General features: G+C 33.9%; 1 protein-coding gene across 2 annotated transcripts in view; it reads right to left on the bottom strand.

Moving 5' to 3' along the window:
- Window positions 1-2,734: 2,734 nt before the first annotated feature.
- The window catches only part of CENPK (centromere protein K), a 33,471-nt gene continuing 14,037 nt past the window's right edge, over window positions 2,735-22,168 (bottom strand). For both annotated transcript variants that reach the window (XM_074202691.1, XM_074202690.1), the window contains exons 5-10: window positions 15,341-15,387; window positions 9,056-9,138; window positions 8,861-8,962; window positions 8,386-8,515; window positions 5,546-5,596; window positions 2,735-3,287 (exon numbers count right to left, since the gene is read on the bottom strand). In XM_074202691.1, coding sequence (XP_074058792.1) covers window positions 3,129-3,287; window positions 5,546-5,596; window positions 8,386-8,515; window positions 8,861-8,962; window positions 9,056-9,138; window positions 15,341-15,387 — 572 coding nt within the window. In that variant the 3' untranslated portion in view covers window positions 2,735-3,128. The remainder of the gene's footprint in view (window positions 3,288-5,545; window positions 5,597-8,385; window positions 8,516-8,860; window positions 8,963-9,055; window positions 9,139-15,340; window positions 15,388-22,168) is intronic.

Genomic DNA, 22,168 nt, shown 5'->3' with positions numbered 1-22,168 from the left:
AGATGGGATTAGAGTCTAAGTTCAGGCTGCCCAATGGAGAAGCTACTGATAAAACTTACAAAAATTTTGGATCCTTACTGCCCATGTTCAAACCATATAAGGAACAGCTGAAAGAACTGGGAATGTTTAGTCTAGAGAAGGGGAAACTTGGGGCAGGGGAATGAGGGAGAGACATTAAAACTGCTTTCAAGTATTAAAGGGCTGTCTTAGGGTTGAGGAATTACACTTGTTCTGCTTGGCCCCAAAGGTAAGAATGAAGAACAATGATTGGAAGGTAGAAAGAGGCACATTTAGGTTTGATATATGGAAAAACTTTACTAACTAGTTATTTAAAAAAGGAATGAGTTGCTTTGCAGGCCTTCTCTTTCAAACTAAGGCTGGAAAACATATATGATATTTTGTAGAGGGGATTATGTTGAGATTCATAAAGGAGAAACAATCTGAAAACCAGCCAAGATGGTGGAGGAGAATATCATTAGAGCACCAGCTTCCCCCAATAACTACTCCAACAAAGATTTAGGAAAGAATGAGTTTGAATAGTGATTTAGAAAGAGATTATAGGGGTGGCTAGGTGGCGTAGTGGATAAAGCACCAGCCCTGGAGTCAGGAGTACCTGGGTTCAAATCCATCTCAGACACTTAATAATTACCTAGCTGTGTGGCCTCAGGCAAGCCACTTAACCCCGTTTGCCTTGCAAAAAAAAAAAAAAGAGGAGAGAGATTATAGTAGGTCATTAGTCCTAGATCACAAATTTGACCTTCAGGCACGGGCTAGGATCACAGAACCTGCGACCAGAGCTCTGAGTAGGCCAGCAATCTAAGAATGCCCAGAATTAAGCTATAGATTCTGTTCTAAACCCAGACAAGTAGTATGGGTCTCTGAAAAGGGATAGCAGCATGTATTCAATGTGTATAGGCCTAAATGTGCAGTCACCCAAAGTAGATAATGGACTCAAATCATCCCTCCCAGATAGTGGTTTAGAGAAAAGGGATGAGGTGTCCCAAAGGGACTAGAATCAGACTCGGCCCCAGAGCTCTCTGTTAAGCCAACAATGCTGGGTTGTCCAAAGCAAATCACTGAGGAAAGGCTAAATAAAAAGGATAAAGCACTTTTATGAACTGGATACCCAACTAAAAATGCAACCACAACTAAATCATCAGAAAAGACTATTGGATGAAGTATTTGCATTTGAATAGGAAGTGGATATGATAAAAGCATACCCAGCAGGGTTCATATAAGGAGTCAAGTAAGACAGAGGGTTGGAATTGACTTTATGTTTCAAGGATCCAGAAAAGAAGAAAAAGTGGAGTGCAATATACAGCAGAGAAGAAAAGAGGATTAGGTTAAGGGAACATTGTTTTACATAATAGGGTGGGAAAGAAAGGCAAGTAGAGAGCCATACAAATGAAGAGAGAGTGAGGAAAATAGAAATCACGTAAACTACATACTGAACTAATACAGAGTAAAGTATGCAGAACCCAGAGAACAATTGATACAATAGCTGCAACATTAAAAGGAATAGTTTTGATCAATGATCAATCAGGACTGATTAGAATATTGCTTTCTTCCTGACCAAGAAGAGATGACCTGCTGAGACAAATAATGCATTTTTTGGACATGGTCAATGTTCAGATTTGTTGAGATCTTGTTTTACTTAACTATCTGTGTGTATTATGGGGTTTTCCCCTCCCCTTCCTTCCTTGTCATTGTAGGAAGCGGGGGGAATAGATGCTGGTTAACAGGGAAAACAATTTTTAAAAGAAAAACTTTTTTTAACATCAGAGAGTATAAGACTAGACCTTTCCTTAATACAGCAAGTACTTTCTAAAACCAAAGGCCAGAGTCATATGCATCGTGTAGCTTTCTACAAAATTCTTTTTACAAAAAATAAATACTGGCCAAATAATTGGAGAAATATTAATTGCTCATGGGTAAGATAAATTGGTAATACTATCTAAATTAATTTACTTATCCAGTGCAACAATAATCAAAATCATATTACTTTATTGAGTTAAAATATTAAATCTATTACTCTAAGAAGTCAAAGAGCAAAAAAACTTATATGTAAAAAATATTTGCAGCAATTTTTTGTAGTAGCAAGAATAAAAAACAAAGAAGTTTCCCATTTACTGGGAATGACTGATCAGACAACAGTATATGAATGTAATGAAATACTACTGTATCATCTAAGAAATAATGAAGGGGATCATTTCGGAGAAACTTGGCAAGCCTTGTATGCCCAGATAGAGAATGAAATGAGCAGAACCATGAGAATCATTCATTATAAAAAACAATGTAAAAAAATATAGATTTGAAAAATTTGAGAATTATGATTAATTCAATTACATACTACAATTCTATTAGTCCACCTCCTATGAAAGCAGAGATAAAATCATGATGCTAAATGAGACAAATATTTTTAAGAGGATTAATGTGGGAAATTTGTTTTGCTTTACACCATGCATATTTGTCACAAGAGTTTTGGTTTTCTTTTTTTTCCCCAATGGGGGGAGGGAAGGAACAAGGGAGAAAAGATAAATTTGTGTTAATTGAAAAAAAGAAAAAATTTTTAAAGTTAAATATTATGAAATATAATTCCTTAAATGACATTAATTCACTAATTTCTTTTAAGTATAGTCATATGGGCAATTTTCAATAAAGACAATCACAAAGTTTAATTTTCAGTATAATATAATTTAGCATTTAAATATACATTTTATACAATATCTAATAGCTTTATCCAGTTTTTAATATTCCAATATCACTAAATCTACATATAAGCTGTTACATGTGAAAATTATTTTCAAAATCTATTAACTTTTAAATTATAGCACCAATACAACTTCAGTGCCTTTTTTATAACAAAAGTGCCTAATTCAACACCTACTTTAGAATTCTCTACAGCATCCAAGTTAAGCTTTAAACAAAATGCTAAAGAAAAGGTGCCATAAAACATTTCGTGATATTCCAACTCTGACTAAATGAGAAAGGAATATGTAATTGGAAATCAGCAACAATGATGTTCACTTTGATGTGAAAATAATTGTCTTCATCCAAAAGGATTAGGGCTTCCATTATGCTTGGGTGCTAAGGTTTCCAAGTCCCAAATCTAAGAAAACACATCATTTTTACTGATGAAATGCTTCTAATCGTATTCGGCTTGGATCATCTTGATGTCTAAGTGCAATTCCACTACGCAGCAGCAGCTCAATATAAGGTGGCCAAAAGGAGTCATTAATTTTTACATATGGATCATGTGGAGAATGAAGTAGGCTATTTATAAGAAGCTAGAAAGAAAATTAACCAAAATGTGTTTTATTTAGGAAAAGATTTAAAACCCTTAAAAAAAACTATTCAGATCTTTCAAAGGATACTGATCTTTCTAAAAGGGTTATTTGTAACAAAGAATTTATTCTTTTTAAAAACTAAATATATTACAGTAGATTTTAAATTTATTTATTTGTTCAATTTTTCAAATTTCACTTGTATAATTAACTAAATTAAATTTTTAATCCATGAAACATCTAATTTTCTGGTTTCCTTTGGTTGGATGTGATCCAGTTTAACAGATCAGTTACAAACACCATAATATATGAAATCATTATCAAACTCAGTAAAAAACCAAAACATTATTCAAATTAAATGCCAAACAAAAATGTACATGATATTTAAGACACTTACCTTTCTCAAGACAAACACTTATTAATCTTTAGTCAATATTATTTAATACTTAAAAGCCCCAAAATGTCCTTGGTCTGGGTACTCCTTCCATTGATATAGTTAAAAAAAAAATCCCTTCTACAATTCAGATCTGTCTGGAGGACAGGAATAGCTTCTAACTCAATATTCTATACATCACCCAGAATGCTGTTAGAAATGAAGAATCCATTTTTACGGTTAATATTATTTAAATTTTTATTTCCCAAGTCACCATATAATTGACTCAAAGCAAAAATGAGAAATCTTTTTTTAAAAAATTTCAATTGTGGAATTATATCTGTTTAAGGTTTTCAAACACATTGAGCATTTGGGGAGGGGTTATTAAATGTTTAAGATTTCAAATACCCCCAAAATATTTTTTTAGATATTTCACTTTTCAAAGGAGCTGTTCTATTTGTCTCATTTAAAAATACCCAAAGAAATTAAACAATAAAAACAGTTTTCTTTTTCTTAAAATTACATTTAAAAGGATTTTCTGACATAATTTTTCAAATTTATGGAATTTTTATAGATTTTATCCTTGTGTTTATTTTCTAGTTATAACATAAAAGCACACATATTGTCTAAACAATACCACCACACAGAATTTTTATATTCGCTTTAGAAATGGCACATTTTGAATTTTGTTCAATTTGTTATTAAGGGTCATGTTCAAGATACTATTATTTTTGTGGACAGAAAAAAAACATAAATTTGATTTCTCCTCTAAAAGAAAGTTTAACAGTGTCAGCATGACCAGGAAGCTAAAATCTTAATAGCAGAAAATCAACTCTTATATCATGAAAGAAAGAGACAGATAGTCAGACAGAGTCTGGTTTTACTTAGGGGTTGTTTTTTTTCTGAATGAATTCTTGCCACTTTATGAGGAGAATTCATAATCCTAAGTTTATCTTTGTCAACTCCAGTCTCCCCAAATAATTCCACATACAAAATCAAAACCTACTCTTACTGTATGGGGTTTCACCATGTAAATTCTTTTTTTTTCTTTTTAAGGGTTTTTTTTTTGCAAGGCAAACAGGGTTAAATGGCTTGCCCAAGGCCACACAGCTAAGTAATTATTAAGTGTCTGAGACCGAATTTGAACCCAGGTACTCCTGACTCCAGGGCCAGTGCTTTATCCACTGTGCCACCTAGCCACCCTCACCATGTAAATTCTAAGTAAATGATATTTTGTCAAAGTAGCACAATACTAACATCTTTTTAATTAAAAAGGGAGCAATATCAATCTCAAATATTAATTTTAATTTTTTTCAAATTAGAATTTTTTATATTATTTTCAATTATACACAACAAAAAATAGAAATAAATTTGAAAATGAAGTTCAGCTTACATATATTTAGGCAATATTATGTCAGGTGTTTTAGTGAGATAGACAATGTACAGGGTATGGTGGCATATAGAGACCTTCCATTGGGGAGGTTGAAGTTAGTATCCCACTTGATCTCAGCAGTTCTGAAATACAATCTCTACTAAGTATGGCACCGATGTGGTAAGCCCCCGAAAATGGAGGGCCAGTAGGCTACTTAGGAGAGATGAACCTGTCCAAGACAAATATGGAGCAGGTCAAAGCTTCTATGTCAGTAAATAATGGGATTAGCAGTACAAATGGATGCTGAACTTCTAATCTGGTGGAGGCAAAATGTGTTTTGCAAGTATAGATCAATTTTTATTTATCATAATTATTAAAATTTCTCCTCTCTATAAAGTTACCAACTTCTCTTAAACATATCAATTGATTTTTATTAAGTTTTGTTGAAGATCATTATTTTAAAAAGATGAAAAAAGAGCAAGTTAAAAAAAATTTTATAATTCATGTAACACTTACCTCTAAAATTTCATGTACTGTCATTAGCTGTGCATTTGGTTGACATTCTCTCTAGGGGATACAAAGAGTATTTGAAAAAGAAAAGGTTAATAAAAAGTTCTACAAATACAGTTTCTACAAAAGATTATCATTAATTGACTATACATATATGAAGTATTTTTCAAGTAATATATCATAATTGTCATAATATAATAATTTAGATTACAAAATGTCAACAATTTAGCCATTTTAAAGAACTATGAAGGATATAACTGTTGAGGAGCCTAGATAACAGTTTTCCCCAGATTCCTTCTAAAACAACTTTAAATGATGCCTCTAGACAGACTGGAGTTCCACAAAAAATAGAGTGGAACAATTTTCCAGTTCAAGATATCTTGGAGGGACTTCAGGAAAGGTTTGTCTTACTTGGACAAAAGAGGAGCATCACCCAGCATAAGCAGGGAACAGGAGGCTCTTAGGTATAATGCAGATCATTAACTTAGGCCCCTAGGTGAAGGATCGCCAGGACAAGAATGAGGGTCCTAGTCCCAGCACAGATGGGATATTTTGAGTCCTGGAATGCCAGCTCAACAGGCAGGAATAGACTGGGCTACCCCAGCTCAGGGAGCAAGTCACCAGCATCTGAGTTCCCAATAAAGAAAATGAGTGATCAGACCCCTGGTCTGACCAAAAGAAACTTGGGACTGTGCTCCCTGTGCCCCAAGAGCAGAGCTTAACTTAAAAAAACAACAACCGAAAAACCAAAAAGAGTCCTGACCACAGAAAGTTACTATGAGGACAGGGAAAATCAAAAGACCATTTCTGAAGAGAAAAGCATTGGCAAAATGCCTACAAGTGAAGCCTCAAAGGGGATAATGAATTGGTCTCAAGTCCCAAAAAGGATTTTAAAAATCAAGTCAGGACAGCTAGGTGGTGCAGTGGATAGAGCACCAGCCCTAGAGTCAAGAGAACCTGAGTTCAAATGTAGCCTCAGACACCTAATAATTGTCTAGCTGTGTGGCCTTGGGTAAGTCACTTAACCCCACTGTCTTCAATAAATAAAATTTAAAAAAAAATCAAAGAGAGATAGAAGAAAAATTGGGAAAAGAAGAATTATAAAAAATAAAAAATATAAAAAAAGAGAATTATAAAAAAATTCAGCTTCAAAAAGGAAGCACAAAAATTGACTGAAGAAATTCCTTAAAAAATACAATTGGCCAAATGGGAAAAAAATCCACTGAAGAAAACAATACCTGGCCAAAAGCTAACAGAAGAAAATAAAAAACTATGAAGATAAATAGCCAGTATGTTTAACACCAAAATAAAAAAACAAAAACTTAGGAATACCAACACAAAGTACATGTTTATAAAAGTGACAGTTCTACTTAGAAAACCAATCATATTCACAAATAATTGTCCAATAGGACAAGACAAAATTCAGTAAATATATTTGGGAGAGGTCATGGCACATAGCAATGGAATAAGAGTTCATAAGAGTCTATTAAAAGAAAACAAGCTAGTCTATGTATGGTGATAAGATTTTGTGAAAAACATTTGAATAAATGGAGTCAGTAGTTGGTAGAATTTTAATACTGGTATGTATTTATAATATCTACTTGAAATAGTTTAAATGAATGTAAAAAGGGGTTTTGTTACTGGAGAGAGGTTGTGAGTTTTAGGACCCTTAAGGAAGATTAGGATCAGTGGGAAGAAATCAGTGAATAGGTGGGAAGACTGAGGGAATAAGTAGGTCAGAGACTCAAAGAGTCTAAGTATTTTAATTCTTAAGTAAAGACCTATCTCCCTAATGAGTTCCAATCTCACACAAACAATTGTGACATAAGCATCTCAAACTTGTGTCTAAAACTTATTTTTCTCTTACAATCTTCTCTTTTCATCTTTCCTAATACTGTCAAGAACATCATCATACTCTAAAGGAACCCAGACTTGCAACTTTGGTGTCAAACTCCACTCTATTTATACCTTCACAACCTTTTTCAAGTGTCCCTGTTTCTCTACAGTTACCATTCTGCTGAAGGTTTGCAATGGGACATGCCTTTCCTGAAAAAAAAATTCTGATTTGTCTCCCAGTCTCAAGTCTCTCCCCCTCAAATCTATTCTTTATTCAGCTGACCATGTCTAGTCCCTTGTCCCCATCATTACCTTCCACCTTTTCCCCTAAACTCAATAAACTTTAGTGGTATATCATTACCTTCAGAGTCAAATATAAAATCATGTTTGGCATTTAAAGCCCTGCACAAATTGCCCCTCCCACCTTTTCTAGTCTTCTTATACCTTCTACTCTTCATGAACCAACTACACTAGCCTCTAATCTCTGTGCACTGGCATCAGCCAGAAAGCTCTAATTCTTTCATCTTCTTGATTCAAATCTAATCTTCCCTAGAGGACCTTTCCAAGTCCTTATCTATTGGTTGCTGGTGCCTTTCATATGTGATAACCTTCCATTTAACAGGTGTATATGCAGTTATTTGAATGTTGTTTCATTCCTAAGTGTGGGAGCTCTTTGAGTGGAGGGACCATATTGTTACCTTTCTTTGTATCCATTGCACAATACTTTAAATTATTTATTAAATGACTTGCTAACTGACTTGAGTAATGATGATAAATGAAGTTATGGTACTATAAATCAACAGGTAATAAAAAATAGTAGGGGAAAGTTCTCTTTCCATTTCTTTTGTATGAGTGTCAACAAGAATTTATGGAAAAGGAAAAGAGGCAAAGGAATATAACAGGACTGGAAGAGAAAATAAGGTAAAAGGTCATACTAAGGAGATATTTGATAAATGTTCCTTAAAAGAAAAATTTTAAAAGAAAAATACCAACAAATATGTAAAACTTACTTTTCTCTTCTTACTTCCACTTTCTTCAAGAAGAGGAAAATGCTTGTCTAGTACCTCACCCAGATAGGTCAGGAGTTTCTCTCTATATCTTCTTATTTTGGTCATTTTAGCCTTCAGTTCAAGAAACATTCTAACAAATATTGAGAGAACAAATGAGATGGTAAAGTATACTTTCGAAAAAACATGGAAGAATGCTACCTTTTTTGTATTTCTCACACTTTGTAAAAGTTGGGACAGTGTCAAACTCCACTCATTTACTTAGTTCTAGTCCAATATCTATGTGAAAAAGAACAAATAATTCCAAATGTAACAAATCCTAAAATTAAACAGTATAAAGAAATCTATTTACCAAATAAATAATTATTCAGTGGCAGGAATCAAGACTACACTCATAACTCTTGACATAATCTCCCAATATTATTTCATGAAACACAATTATAATATTATCTCACTTATAACAGCATAATATAAATACCTTTTTTCATTAACTGGTATTTCTTGAGTTTTTTTAAGATCCTTATATATTTCACTGAGACATGTAACTAGCTCTTCTTGCTCATCCAACCATCCTTGCTCTCTTCAAAGAAAATATTTAGAAAAAAGAGATCAGCTATATTCTATTATTTAAATTGCTACCAATGTCATAATGTTTTCACAATATGATATATACCTTCTTAAGTCTTCTTGTAGTTTCAGATTCTTTGACTGAACCGTGGACAGTAATTTTTCAAGATCATGGCCTAATTTTTGCAACTACAATATAAAAAGACCCCAAAATATTTGAGTTGTTAAATTATTCATATTCTTTTAATACCTCTTTGAATTCTTTCATATTTTTTACTGGATATAATTTTAACACTTTTAAATTGATGCATTTTTAAAATATTTCAGTTACTTCTCAATGACTGCCCTAAATTCCCCAAAAGAGACCTCTCAGGTAATAAAGTACAGTTAAGAACACTTGAATACAGTGGCCATATTTTGCAACACTGCCTCACACCCCTTTCTACTGAGAGAGACATGTTTCACCATTAGTCCTCTGAGTGAAGAAAACTGTTCTCAACTTATATTCTAGTCTGATATGCTGGTTTAGAAAACAAAAGAAAGTGAAAGAAAATAAATCTTCTCAATGTTTTTTGACCTGGTAAAACAATATTTTTTTTTTTTGTATACAAATTCCAGGCTAAAATCTAGTTCTGGAAATTGGGACTTCATGACAAATGTGTAAGACATCATCTCAGTGTTTGCATTTACAAAGCCTATATAAATAATTTTTTACCATTAAGCAGTACTACTTATGGGGAAAAGATTGCTGCTTTAAAACTTCTAGAAAAATTATATAAACAGATGAGATGGTGTTTAACATACACAATTAAAAGTTATAGATAAAATGATTTTGAAAATTAAAATTTAATAAGAAAACTAAGCTTCTATAATCAGAATAATAGATTAAAAACCACATTAGCATGAAGTAGAGCCATAAAAACATTTCTGTGACATTGAAAATATCTGAAAACTGCAATGGTGCTACATTTACTAATACTATAGCGTGTGTGTGTGTGTGTGTGTGTGTGTGTGTGTGTGTGGTAATACAAAACTACTTTTAGTTCTTATTTGTTGAACATATTCAATGTGACATCACAAAATAAGCACAGATAGTAAAATTTTTTGGCATCAAAAAGGTACACATATACAAACACTCAGAGTCCCAAAAGTCTTATTGTACGTTTAAGCTGTTAAAACTTAAGATGAGGGGCAGCTAGGTGGCGCAGTGAAGAAAGCACCAGTCCTGGAGTCAGGAGGACCTGAGTTCAAATCCAGCCTCATACACTTAATAATTATCTAGCTGTGTGACCTTGGGCAAGTCACTTAACCCCATTGCCTTGCAAAAAAACCCAAAAAACAAACTTAAGAATCTCTGAAAATGAGAGTATCTCATCTTTTTTAAGGGTGAATTAATTTGACTAAATATAGCCTGAGAATGATGTTATAAATATCCAAATTGTCCTTGGCAGAAAAAAGGTTCCCCATCCCTGGTCTAGAAGGACTGTACTTTTCAATTCACAGCAGAGAAACTGCTGATGGGATGGAGAACAGATACCAAATTCGATGTAATGCCAAGGTATATTACAGAATTTCTATTTTTTCTACAATCTCTGCATTCTACCATCACTGCAACTTATTTAGACATAACAAGAATATTAATCTACACTTAAGAAGGCATATTAATTTTAGCATTTTAGATTTCTAGGGAATAGACCTGTTAATTTTATTGTACAGAACTTTCTAGATGAGGAACCTCCTTTTACTAACACAGGCTGATACCTTCTTTGTAATTTATCCTCTTAGACAGTTGCCTTCAAAACTGAGTTAATTACTTGTCCAGAATCACACAGCAGTGTATATAAGAGGCAGAACTAGAAACCAGGTTTTTCTAGATTGGAGACCAGTTTTCTATTTATTATACCATACAGTCTGTCTCAATATACCAAACTGGCATTTTTTTTTTTTGCATGATGGCTAAACTATTCTCCCATTGGAGTAAACAGACTATAAATATTTTTTCATTAACACATTAAAACTGAATAGGGTTTTAAAATTTACTTTACACTTAAAGTAGCACAATAATTCAACATGCAACATATTTCATATTAGTCTTTCATCCAATGCCAATCTCATACAAAACAACTTTATAAATAATAAATATTTATGAATGAAAATTCATAAATGAAAATTCGCTCAAATAATTTCTTACTTTTATCTACTTAAGCTATTATTCTAAAGAAGACCACATCTTTACATTCACATGCAAAAAATGAAAAGGTCATAAAACAAAAGGGCTTATTGTCTATTCATTAACATTTGATTTTCTTAGGCAAGATACTGCTTTGAAAACTCTCCCATTATGCTTTTTTTCCTTGAATGTCAAAGTCATACAAATTAACCCTATTCTATAAGTAATATCGAGTGTTGTTTTCCAAAGGTGCTTGGTACCATTATGGAAGATATTTAACAGACTCTATAAGGAAGAAATTCCCTATGGATGGTGAGGCATTCCAGATGTGCTCTGAATGCATCAAGTCCCAGAGGATTGAAGAGATTCCAGAATCACTCAAAAGAATTAAGTAACTATCCACAAAGAAAAAACTAAGTAGATGAAGAAAGCCTATTATCTAATAGGGATGGAAAACATCCAAGTCCTTGAAATTAACTGGTGTGGCATGACCAAGGCAATCATAACCAGGACCTGAAATTCAATAAATCTAGGAGTTTTTTTAGGGATGAATTAATTCTTCTAATTTTATTTATTAAGTGCCTGAGGCCAGATTTGAACTCAGGTCCTCCTGACTCCAAGGCTGGTGCTCTAGCCAATGTGCCACCTAGCTGCCCTCTAAGAATGAATTAATTAAATGTTTGACCAAATAAAGCAGGCTAATTTTTAAGTTGAGAATTTTTCAAGGCCCTCAAATGATGGTTATAAAGATCCAAATGACTCTCGGGAAAAAAAAAAAGATTCCTCACCCCTGGCCTAGAATGATAAATGATGGAGCGGACATATTTTGTACATATTTTGGCTATTTTCTGTGGCTGGATGGAGACCTCATCCCAAATTGTAGAGGCAAAAGAATGAGCTAAAGTGCCTTTGGAGAACTTGTACACATGCTTTAAATGACCCTGAAACATAGGCTCATCTTAACATGAAAATTCTTTAAGAGATACAATATGCTTGTAGGTGATAGAACAACACATTCTTCAAAGAATAAAAGTCGCAGGTCACTCAAAAGGCAATGGAGAAGCATAATAGTGATGTCTATAATACATATGGAGTAGTTAACATATTGCCAAACGTAAAGGATGACACCAGAGTGATACATGACTTGAAAAAGAAGTTATGATACTAGTGAGGAATGATCAAAATAGAGCTCATCATCACTACTATCTTCCCTATTATTGAAGACAGAAATACCATCCTTTCAATTCATTCTACAATCTAGAAGTCATCCTGAATTTCTCATTCTTTCTCTCACACTCCAAGATGTTGTCAAAGATCTATAAATTACACCTTCTCTCAAATACACACCCTTTTCTCCTCTGATACTGCCACCACCTTAGTACAGTTTTTAATCACCTCGTACCTGGATTATTGCTAGCAGCCAGCTGGTGGATCTGTCTGCCTCAAGTCTTTCCCCATTCCAGTCCATCCTCTATCCAGTCACCAGTAATTTTTCTAAAGCACAGGTCTGACCATGTCACCCCCTACTCAGTAAATGCCATTTGTTCCCTATCAACTACAGGATCAATTACAAAGTCTTTTGATGTTCAAAGCCCTGCACCACCTAACCCTCTCCTATATTCAATGACAGTGGCCTCCTGGCCTCCTCAAACAAGCCATTCCCACTTTCTGTTCCCACATTTTCTCTGGCTCTCTCCCATGCTTTTACTCTTCCCTTCCCTGTTCCAACTACTGATCTCTTAAAGTACAACTTTGACCATTTCTTTCTCCTATACAAAATCTTCTGGAATTATCTTTGTGATAAAGTATAAACTTCTGTGATTTCCTTTGGGATACAATACAAACTTCTTGGGCCTTCCACCATACTATGACTTGTACTCATCTTTCCAGTTTTAAAATCTCTTATATAACCTTATGACCTTTCTTACACCCCTCAATTTTCTGATCCAAATGGACCAGTAGTCATAGCCTGAAACTCATTATGTCATCTACTGCTGCCAGGCACAAAGCCCCCCTCATCTCCACCTATCAGAATCTGTTTTCTTCTAAAGCTCAACTTATGTGTCACCTCCACAACAAAGTCTTCCCTGACTCTCCTCCCTCTTCTCCTCTTGGATTTTCCTTCTGCAATATTTATTTGTATACAGGTTGGATGTAGCCCTCAGTAGATTTTAAGCACCCAGCAAAATATCTTCAATATGGTAAGCTTCTAATAAATGCTTGCTGACTTGCACTGTTATCTATTCTTTACTTATTGAAAATAAGAATAGCTAGGTTTATCTGAGATGGAAGTAAATATGCTTTCAAGAACAAGCATTTTTTTTGCAAGGCAGTGGGTTTAAGTGACTTGTCCAAGGTCACACAGTTAGGACATTATTAAGTGTCTGAGGCCAAATTTGAACTCAGGTACTCCTGACTCCAGGGCCGGTGCTCTATCCACTGCGCCACCTAGCTGCCCCACAAGCATATTTTAATAGAACTTTTCATTAAAACATAAACAACACTGCCAAAAACTATTTAAAAGATGGTTTCTAGACATAAAAAAAAAATAGCTACAAGCATATAATACAGTACCCTAGACATAGCAGGTTATCTCATACATAAATGATGCAATTCTGTAGTTAAATCCTTTAACTACTATTAACTAATTCTAGATCTTAATCTTATTTCTGATAAAAAAAAATTCCTTTAGAATTCTTCCCATTTCTGCTATCCTAGAGATAAGAAGCCTTTCAAGCAATGTACATAGCTTCAGAGCTCTAGACCAATTTAGCACACAATCCAGGGACTTTTCTCTTTTAGAATATTCTCTGCTTACTTCCCAACTAATCATGAAAAAGTAGCCTTAATATGCCTTGGCTTTGTGTGTTCTCTTGTTTCTCTCGCTAAAGCAATAGAAATACAGCCATGTCAACATTTCTAATTTGTCCCTTAACTATTAATCTTCAAAAGCTTCCCAAATAATTAGAAGTACAAAATGAGACATCAGAATTTTCTGACATTGTCAATGAATTGATTTGTTTTGCTTAATTATACTTGTCAGGGGGGATGAGTGAGTGGAAAATACTAGAGAAGCTAGCATTTAAATATACATAGATGAAAACAAAAAAGAAATTCAGATGAAAGTACAAAGAGGGGGGCAGCTAGGTGGCACAGTGGATAGAGCACCGGCCCTGGAGTCAGGAGTACCTGAGTTCAAATCCGGCCTCAGACACTTAATAATAACCTAGCTGTGTGGCCTTGGGCAAGCCACTTAACCCCATTGCCTTCCAAAAAAACTAAAAAAAAAAGTACAAAGAGGCCAAGTTTTTTAAACTTAATACATGTTTTAAAAAATCTATCATATGAGAAAGGCAACTCATCCCAGAGTCAGAGAGTCACTGGAATCTGTACACAGACTGAAGTATACTCCCCCCCCCCACTATTCTTGAGGTTTCTCATCTTTGTTGGGGGAGGGGAGATTATTATTACTCTAACATAACAAGATTATTGTAATAATATAAATTATAATATTGTAATATATAATATTATAATATAAAATAAATAAAAAATATGACTATAAAAAGCTATCATAACAGAAGATTCATAGGTAATCATTTTTGTTCAATGGATGGTAAAATTTTTAATAATTTAAATAAAGATTAAACATGTTTAAGGGGCAGCTAGGTGGTGCAGTGGATTGAACAATGGCCCTGGAGTCAGGAGCAACTGAGTTCAAATCCAGACTCAGACACTTAATAATTATCTAGCTTTGTGACCTTGGCAAGACATTTAACCCCATTGCCTTGTTAAAAAAAACCCACACATTTAAAAAAAGGTCTGCTTAATTATTTCAGGTAAATATCTTTACTTTCATAAAAGGGAATAAAAATAATAAAAAACCTCTAGCTTTTTTACATTTATCCCAAACTTGAAATGAACTGAAATTTCTATAAAACGTTGTTTATAAATCAAGACTTCACATTTACATTAGCAGAGGATTCTGTAACTCATAAACTTGATTCAGATAAAAACTACTTTCAATTAAAGAAAATAATCCCAATCCATTTAACATAGGATTTATAAACAAAACAAATAAACAAAATAAGGCCCTGCTAAGTTTAAGCGGTAAATAAGGACCTTATTTTATTTTACATTAATTTTTAGGTGTCATGCCTTTATAAATAAACTATTTTACTTCTAAATTATATGGAATTACTTCATAGTAAGTAAAGAACTTACCTCTTCTTTTCCCAGTGCTACCAGACTTTCTGGATTCAGTGGGATTACTGGGGGGGGGGGGAAATAGGAAAATTATATGTATTATTACCATATTTGATTATATTCCAATACTCTTAAAAACTATTCTGTCTAATGAAATAATTTGAATAATTTTAAAAATTATATAATGCTTCAACAACCTAAGCTCTGAGATTTAAATGGACCCCTGACTACTTAACAATCTCTTAGACAGGTTTTCTAGGTATTCAATTCAACTAAACATTAACCATACAACTATGCTAAGCACTAGGTGACACAAGGACAATAGATAGAAGATATCCAGGAAGAAAGCAATAGCAGAGAAGTCAAGAGAAGAGATTACATCCAGTAGTAAAGAGTGATGAACAACTACACAGATGTCAAAAAAAAAATGAGAGCTGGATAGGATAGTAAAGATGGCTGATAACCTTGGAAAAAAGCAATTTTAGTCATGTAGTTAGACAAAGTCAGCTTGCAAAGAGTGAGAAGTGAATGAGTGAAGAAGAAATAACTCTAGAAGTTTGGCACTGCAGGAGAGGAGATAAAGGTTGACAAATTAAGGGATGGCAGTGAAATAATGGTTAGTGTAGATAGTGGAGTCCTGCTCATGTTTAAAGGGGCAAAGAAGGAAACTGGATAGGGAGAATTGAAGATGAGAAAGAAAATGAGAGTACTGATAAGATCCCCAAAGGAAAAAGAATAATAAGATCAAAGGCACAAGTAGAGTGTTTGGCCCTGGCAATAAGTGCTGGGATAATGCTTCTTCCCTTGACTGAAACAAAAGAGGATAGGTAATGATGTAGAAGAGTTTTGATGTATGGAATATATAAGAGAAAATTCAGGGCAACTGGGTTCAATTTTTTTAAGTAGAAAGGAAGAAACTCTGTTGAGGGAAGCAGGGCTGGGGGAGGAGTGGACTATAAATGTGGCCTGAAAAGAAGATAAAGGTTTGGAAAGTCACAGTGGGAAGTTAAAGACAAACAGAGAGGATTAAGAGAACTGCCTATACAATTCGGAAGACACAAATGAGATAAGATAACATGGATTTTTAGGGAACTTCCCAGGTGAAGAAACTCTACCAATTCAAGTCAGCATATAGTCTTAAAAAGAGTTGCATAGAGCACAGAGTTTAAGAGCCTTGCCCAGTGTTACAGACATAGTATGTATAAGAAGTGGGTCTTAAACAAAGACCTTTCTAATTAGCTCTCTTCAATATGCTATGCTATCTCTTGTAAAGCAAATAGCAATAAAAAAGTACCCAAAGGGGGGTGGCTAGGTGGCGCAGTTGGTACAGCACCGACCCTGGATACAGGAGTACCTGAGTTCAAATCTGGCCTCAGACACTTAGCTGTGTGGCCTTGGGCAAGCCACTTAACCCCATTGCCTTGCAAAAAAAAAAAGTACCCAAATGTCCTAAAATTCTAGCTTTACTCTGCAAAGTCACTATGACCAGATATAGAATTCCCTGAAATAGTTTGAATGTGTACAAAAATATTCATAGCGCAGAATTGGAAAGTGAATGTACATAAATCGGGGAATGGCTGAACAAATTATGGTATATTGATGTTACGGAACACTATTGTTCTATTAGAAACCAGGAGGGATAGGATTTCAGAGAAGCCTGGAAAGATATGCATGAACTGATGCTGAGTGAGATAAGCAGAACCAGAAGAACATTGTATACCCTAACAGCTACATGGGGGTGATGATCAACTTTAATGGACTTGCTCATTCCTTCAGTGCAACAATCAGGGACAATTTTAGGGTATCTGTGATGGAGATACCATCTGTATCCAGAGAAAGAACTGTAGAGTTAAAACAAAGACCAAAGACTATTACCTTAAATTTAAAAAAAAGTTGTCTTATGTACTACATAATTTTGCTATCTCTAATATTTTACTTTTTCCTCAAGGATATGATTTTTCTCTCAACACATTCAATTTTGATCAATGAGTAGCATAGCAACAATGTAATGATTATCAGACTACCTTCTGTGGGGGGATGGGGAGGAAAGGGAGGGTAGGGGAAAAATTGTAAAATTCAAAAACCTTACAAAAATTGATATAAATTATTATATATAATTAGAAAACAAAATATTTTTTAAAAATACTGTATGAGAGCTGTAAAAGTAATATTCCTAAGTAATGATTTTATCCATAAATGGCACCATATGCATAATCACTTTTAATTTTAACTCATGAATATATTTTCTTCAAGTGGCATTTCATCACTTCATTAGCAATGTGCTGCTTAACAACTTTTAAAATGAAGTAATTTATGGGCAAGGTATTTCCTATCATCCTTCTGAATATTTTATTGAGGAAGAAATCAAGAAAGTAGAGTAAATTTTATACTTAGATTCAGAGTGGTAATGGTCTATACTCCTAAGGAATGCTTGTGTAGGATTTCCAAACTTTAAGGGCTCTCAACAAGAGAACACCTTCCTCATCACAGAAAAAGAATTCATGTCAATAGGAACCATTTAGGAATAAAATCTCAAAAAAAATTTCATGCTCAAAGAAAAAATATGCATGGGGTAGGGTCTTTGTGTGGTTATTGGACTGTATTCTTGGGTAGGCTTTCCAAATGGGGCAATTACTGGCCGGATTTGGGGTTTTGACAGACTTACTTTTGGAATTTGCGACCTGAATTTCTAACCTGTCAGGATGATCATTATGAAGGAAGCTGGCAAATTTTCAAGTGAACTGGCAAATCTGATGAGAGAGACTGCCAGAATAGAAACAACTATAGAAGTTCAATAAGTTGCCAAAAATAACAAAAAAAAAAACAGCAGGACAAAAAGGATCAGAATACAAACTATTTTTAGAGTTTAAAAATTTAAGCTCAGTATGTTGCTCTGATAGTGTCATGCACATAGTACGCACCAAATGAATGTTAGATTGAAGGAAAAAACAGTAAAGCTGTAACTATTCACGACAATAAAAGGAAAACAAGTCAAAGGAATATTTTAAATCTCATTTTAACATATTGGAAGATCTACAGAAATTTTCCACAATATATAATAAACATGACTCCCCATTTGCTAGCCTAATAGTTTCATTCTTTTTTTCTGCTACAGTTAATTTTTTTTAGATTGTAAACCCTTACAGAATAGCAAGTTTACTCTATTAAACGTTGCTTACTTTACTATAAACAAATGAATGAAAAACATTTATTAGAATCATGTACAGAGAACAAGCTATGCATTAGGCTTATAAATAGAAAAGCAGAGAAAGCTCCTGTTCTCACGTACTAATGAGAGACACAATACATATCAGAGGTCTCAGCAGTAAGTTAAATGGAAAGGTCTCAGGGTCCTTAAGATGTAGAAACATTGTCATTTCTAGTGAAAAAATCAAGTTCTAAAGTTGAGTTAAGGACTTTCTTTTCCAGATTTCTCAGTTTGATGACTTTTGAGGCTGGGCTGGAAGCAAGACTTCTATTTGGGATAGAGAGTGCAATGTCTTTCTCAGGGTTCCTGGACTTATTTTCCTATGGTAGAAGTTGGTCATTGGCTGGTGTTGGAGACAAGGTGATCTCACTGTGACTACTCAAAGATGGTTGATCGTCAGTGATGGTTGCAGACCTGAGCTTGAAACAAGGCAAGTATTGGGGTGGGGCGGGGGAGGGAGGCCCTCAATGGCACACAGCTGTTTCCAGGGCTCTTGTACTTTGCAAAGTATCAAGCACATGAGCAGCAAACCATATACCCCTAATACCAGTCCTAGGTTACAGTCCTAGAGTAGTACAGCCTATAATCAATACTATTTTTCAGTGTGTACTTAAAAATCTTCTGATTTACTTTGTTGGAGCTATGATTTACAAAAATTTACTTCCTTCCAGCAGTGCAGCTATCTTTATATTCATATCTTCTCATCCATGTTCTCTCATTAATCTACCAAAAAGTCTTTCCAATGTGCTGAGACTCTTACTCTAAATCTCAACATTGCATGTATAAAAATGAAGTATTTTGTCATTTAAGCAGTCCATCTCCATAAATATTTTTACTACCATCTTTTTGTGCTGCTTCCCCACAATTCTTCATTGTTAAAATTATAGCCCACCATGTGTCTCTCTCCTTTGCTCCTTAATTCTTTAGAGAATTCCACAACTGAGTCATGGAGCATCAATAGAAGAATAATCATAGTAAAAATATGGACCTCTGTTTCTGGAAGAAGGTTGAATCTTAAAAACCTCTTTTTTCTCAATCAATTCTGGGCCCAGTTGACTGTACATCTACAAAGGATGTCTAAAATTTGTTTTTATAGGTCAACTGTACAGATTGTTTAACCAAATTCTTATACTGGTTAACAGATATTCTTTAACTTCCTCTATAGACAGGTAGGTTGAATTATTTTGAGAGAATAGATCTCATTTAGGATGTGCTCTACGGGGCAGCTAGGTGGTGCAGAGAATAGAGCACTGACCCTGGAGTCAGGAGACTCCAGGAGTTTCTGAGTTCAAATGTGGCCTCACACTTAATAATTTCCTAGACATATGACTTTGGGCAAGTCACTTAACCCCATGCCATAAATAAAATTTTTAAAAAAAGATGCTCTATGCATCATGTACAATGTCATTTAAACTAAAGTATCTGGAGGTCCTAATCATTTATAGGGAATTCCTTATGTATTTAAAATCAGAGCTTGGCATCCTCTATGATGGCTCCAAGTACTTTAAAAATATACAACTTCCCATTTTATGTTTTGCTTGATATTATCAAAGTCTAACAAAGCCATCTTTACTGAAATACCTGCCTTTCAAGGAATCTTGTACATTTTTTAAAGATGCAATTTGCTTTATCAAATGAAATGCTATTCTGTATTTAAAAAGCAATAAGCACAATGAGATTATAGACTTTTTCCTCAACTGTAATTGTAAAGATGTTGTCTGTTGTAGAATATGCCTTTTGAAAACCTACTTATTACTTTATCTTACAATAATCAAGAATGCTCTCAGTGCTTCTGGAGAATAATCAAAGATTTTATAATGATGGAAAAGTAGGCATATATATAATAACTGATATCTCCTTGGTTATCTTTTTGTTGTAGTAATAAAGTCTGAGATTTTCCCAATTATTTGATATCGGATCCTTTTCCAGATGGATGATTCATCTCTCTCCATCTTTAAGATTATATTTTAAACAGCATAGACCTAATTTTGGTAATCTGGTGTATTTCAGTTACCCTCCACATTTTTGCATTGTTATATTATTTCTTCTATTTCCCTATTCAGCAAACCAGAGATGATAGTGGAATTTAAGTGTGATAGCTCCACTATCAATAAAAAAGAGTTTTTAACCAAAATCTCAGTAAGATTTCCCCCACCTTGGGGCGGCTAGATGGTGCAATGGATAGAGCACTGGCCCTTGAGTCAGGTGTACCTGAGTTCAAATCTGGCCTCAGACAAAAAACAAGATTTCCACCTCAACTTTTAGTTGCTTATTGTTCTTCCAGTTTCATATTCAAGATGATTGGGTCTTTCACCAATGTTTCAGTAAACTTTTCTTCCCCTCCATTCCTTTCTGGTATTTTATAAGAGAACACTGATGAGAATTTTACTCCATCCTCATCCACAAATTTTATAAATGAAAATATTTATTCACCTGGCAAGGAAATCCAAGTAAGTGTTGGTTAAGGTAGGTTTCAAGATTTTTTGGGGGGGGAGGTCTCACCATCATTATGGTGACTGATTTTATTGGTTACATTTATTTGATAAATAATGATTAGGTTTATATCTGTTCTTTTTCAAAGAGATTTCATTTTGCTCCTAATTCAGACACACAAACTATGAAAAAGTACACTTAAAAAGATAAAATTTTCTACTCTAAAACTAAAGTAAACATTTTGCTTTGTCATAATAGCTCTCTGAGTAGCTAAGACATCCTCATTGTACCACAGCATACTTTCAGAGCAACAATTCCTAATACATCCAAATAAGATCAGATAGAAAGAGAAAAGTCAGAGAATTCCTTCAAGTACAAAACTGGCTTTTCTTGTATCTCATGAGACTATTGCATGGCTCCAATGGACATGGGGGCATTAACTTCTCACCTAATTTGTAAAATGCTGTCTACCAGATTAATCTATGAAGGAGAACTCTTGTAGGATTTCACAAATCAGAGGCTCTCATTTTAAATGTTTCTTTCCCTTGACAGGTTAGAAATTTATACCAATATGAACTTGCTACTAGAAAAATCACAGCCCATAGGGCCTATGCTATGAAGACTGTTAGGTTTTATTCTTACTCTGTATTGTGAATTTTTAAAAAGTTGAAAAATTAGGGAAGTTCAAAATGAATTTCCTTGGAGTACAAAATATTATACAAATATTATAATCTTGCCTTTAAATAGAAAACACACTTTTCTGTAAAGATATACATAATCTTTAAGTCATTCTACAATTTTAGCTAAACGTGATTTAAACTACAATCAAAATATATAACTTTGGTACTACAAGAAACTTAGAAATTAGGGAAATATGTAATAAAACTAGTTTTGTTTATTTTTTAGTAATTTTTTTTTTTTGGTTTAGGGATCTTGAGGCAAAAACGAGAGATAGAAGCCTGAGATGTTTCCACTAGAAAATCAGGGAACTGGATGACATGATTTTTAGTCACTTTCAGTTCTATTTTATAAGGTTACAAACTCATAAAAAATAAAAATACTACAGAAGTTTAAAAAAGCAACTTAATTTTAGATACAGAAAATTATACACTTAACAATTTTATACTTACACACACACATGAATGTATATATACACACACACATGCATAAAAATACATATATATATATATATACTTATATATAGT

This window comes from Macrotis lagotis, chromosome X (assembly GCF_037893015.1).
Source record: "Macrotis lagotis isolate mMagLag1 chromosome X, bilby.v1.9.chrom.fasta, whole genome shotgun sequence".
Classification (NCBI taxonomy): Eukaryota; Metazoa; Chordata; class Mammalia; order Peramelemorphia; family Peramelidae; genus Macrotis; species Macrotis lagotis.
This window is presented reverse-complemented; position numbering and strand designations above follow the sequence as displayed.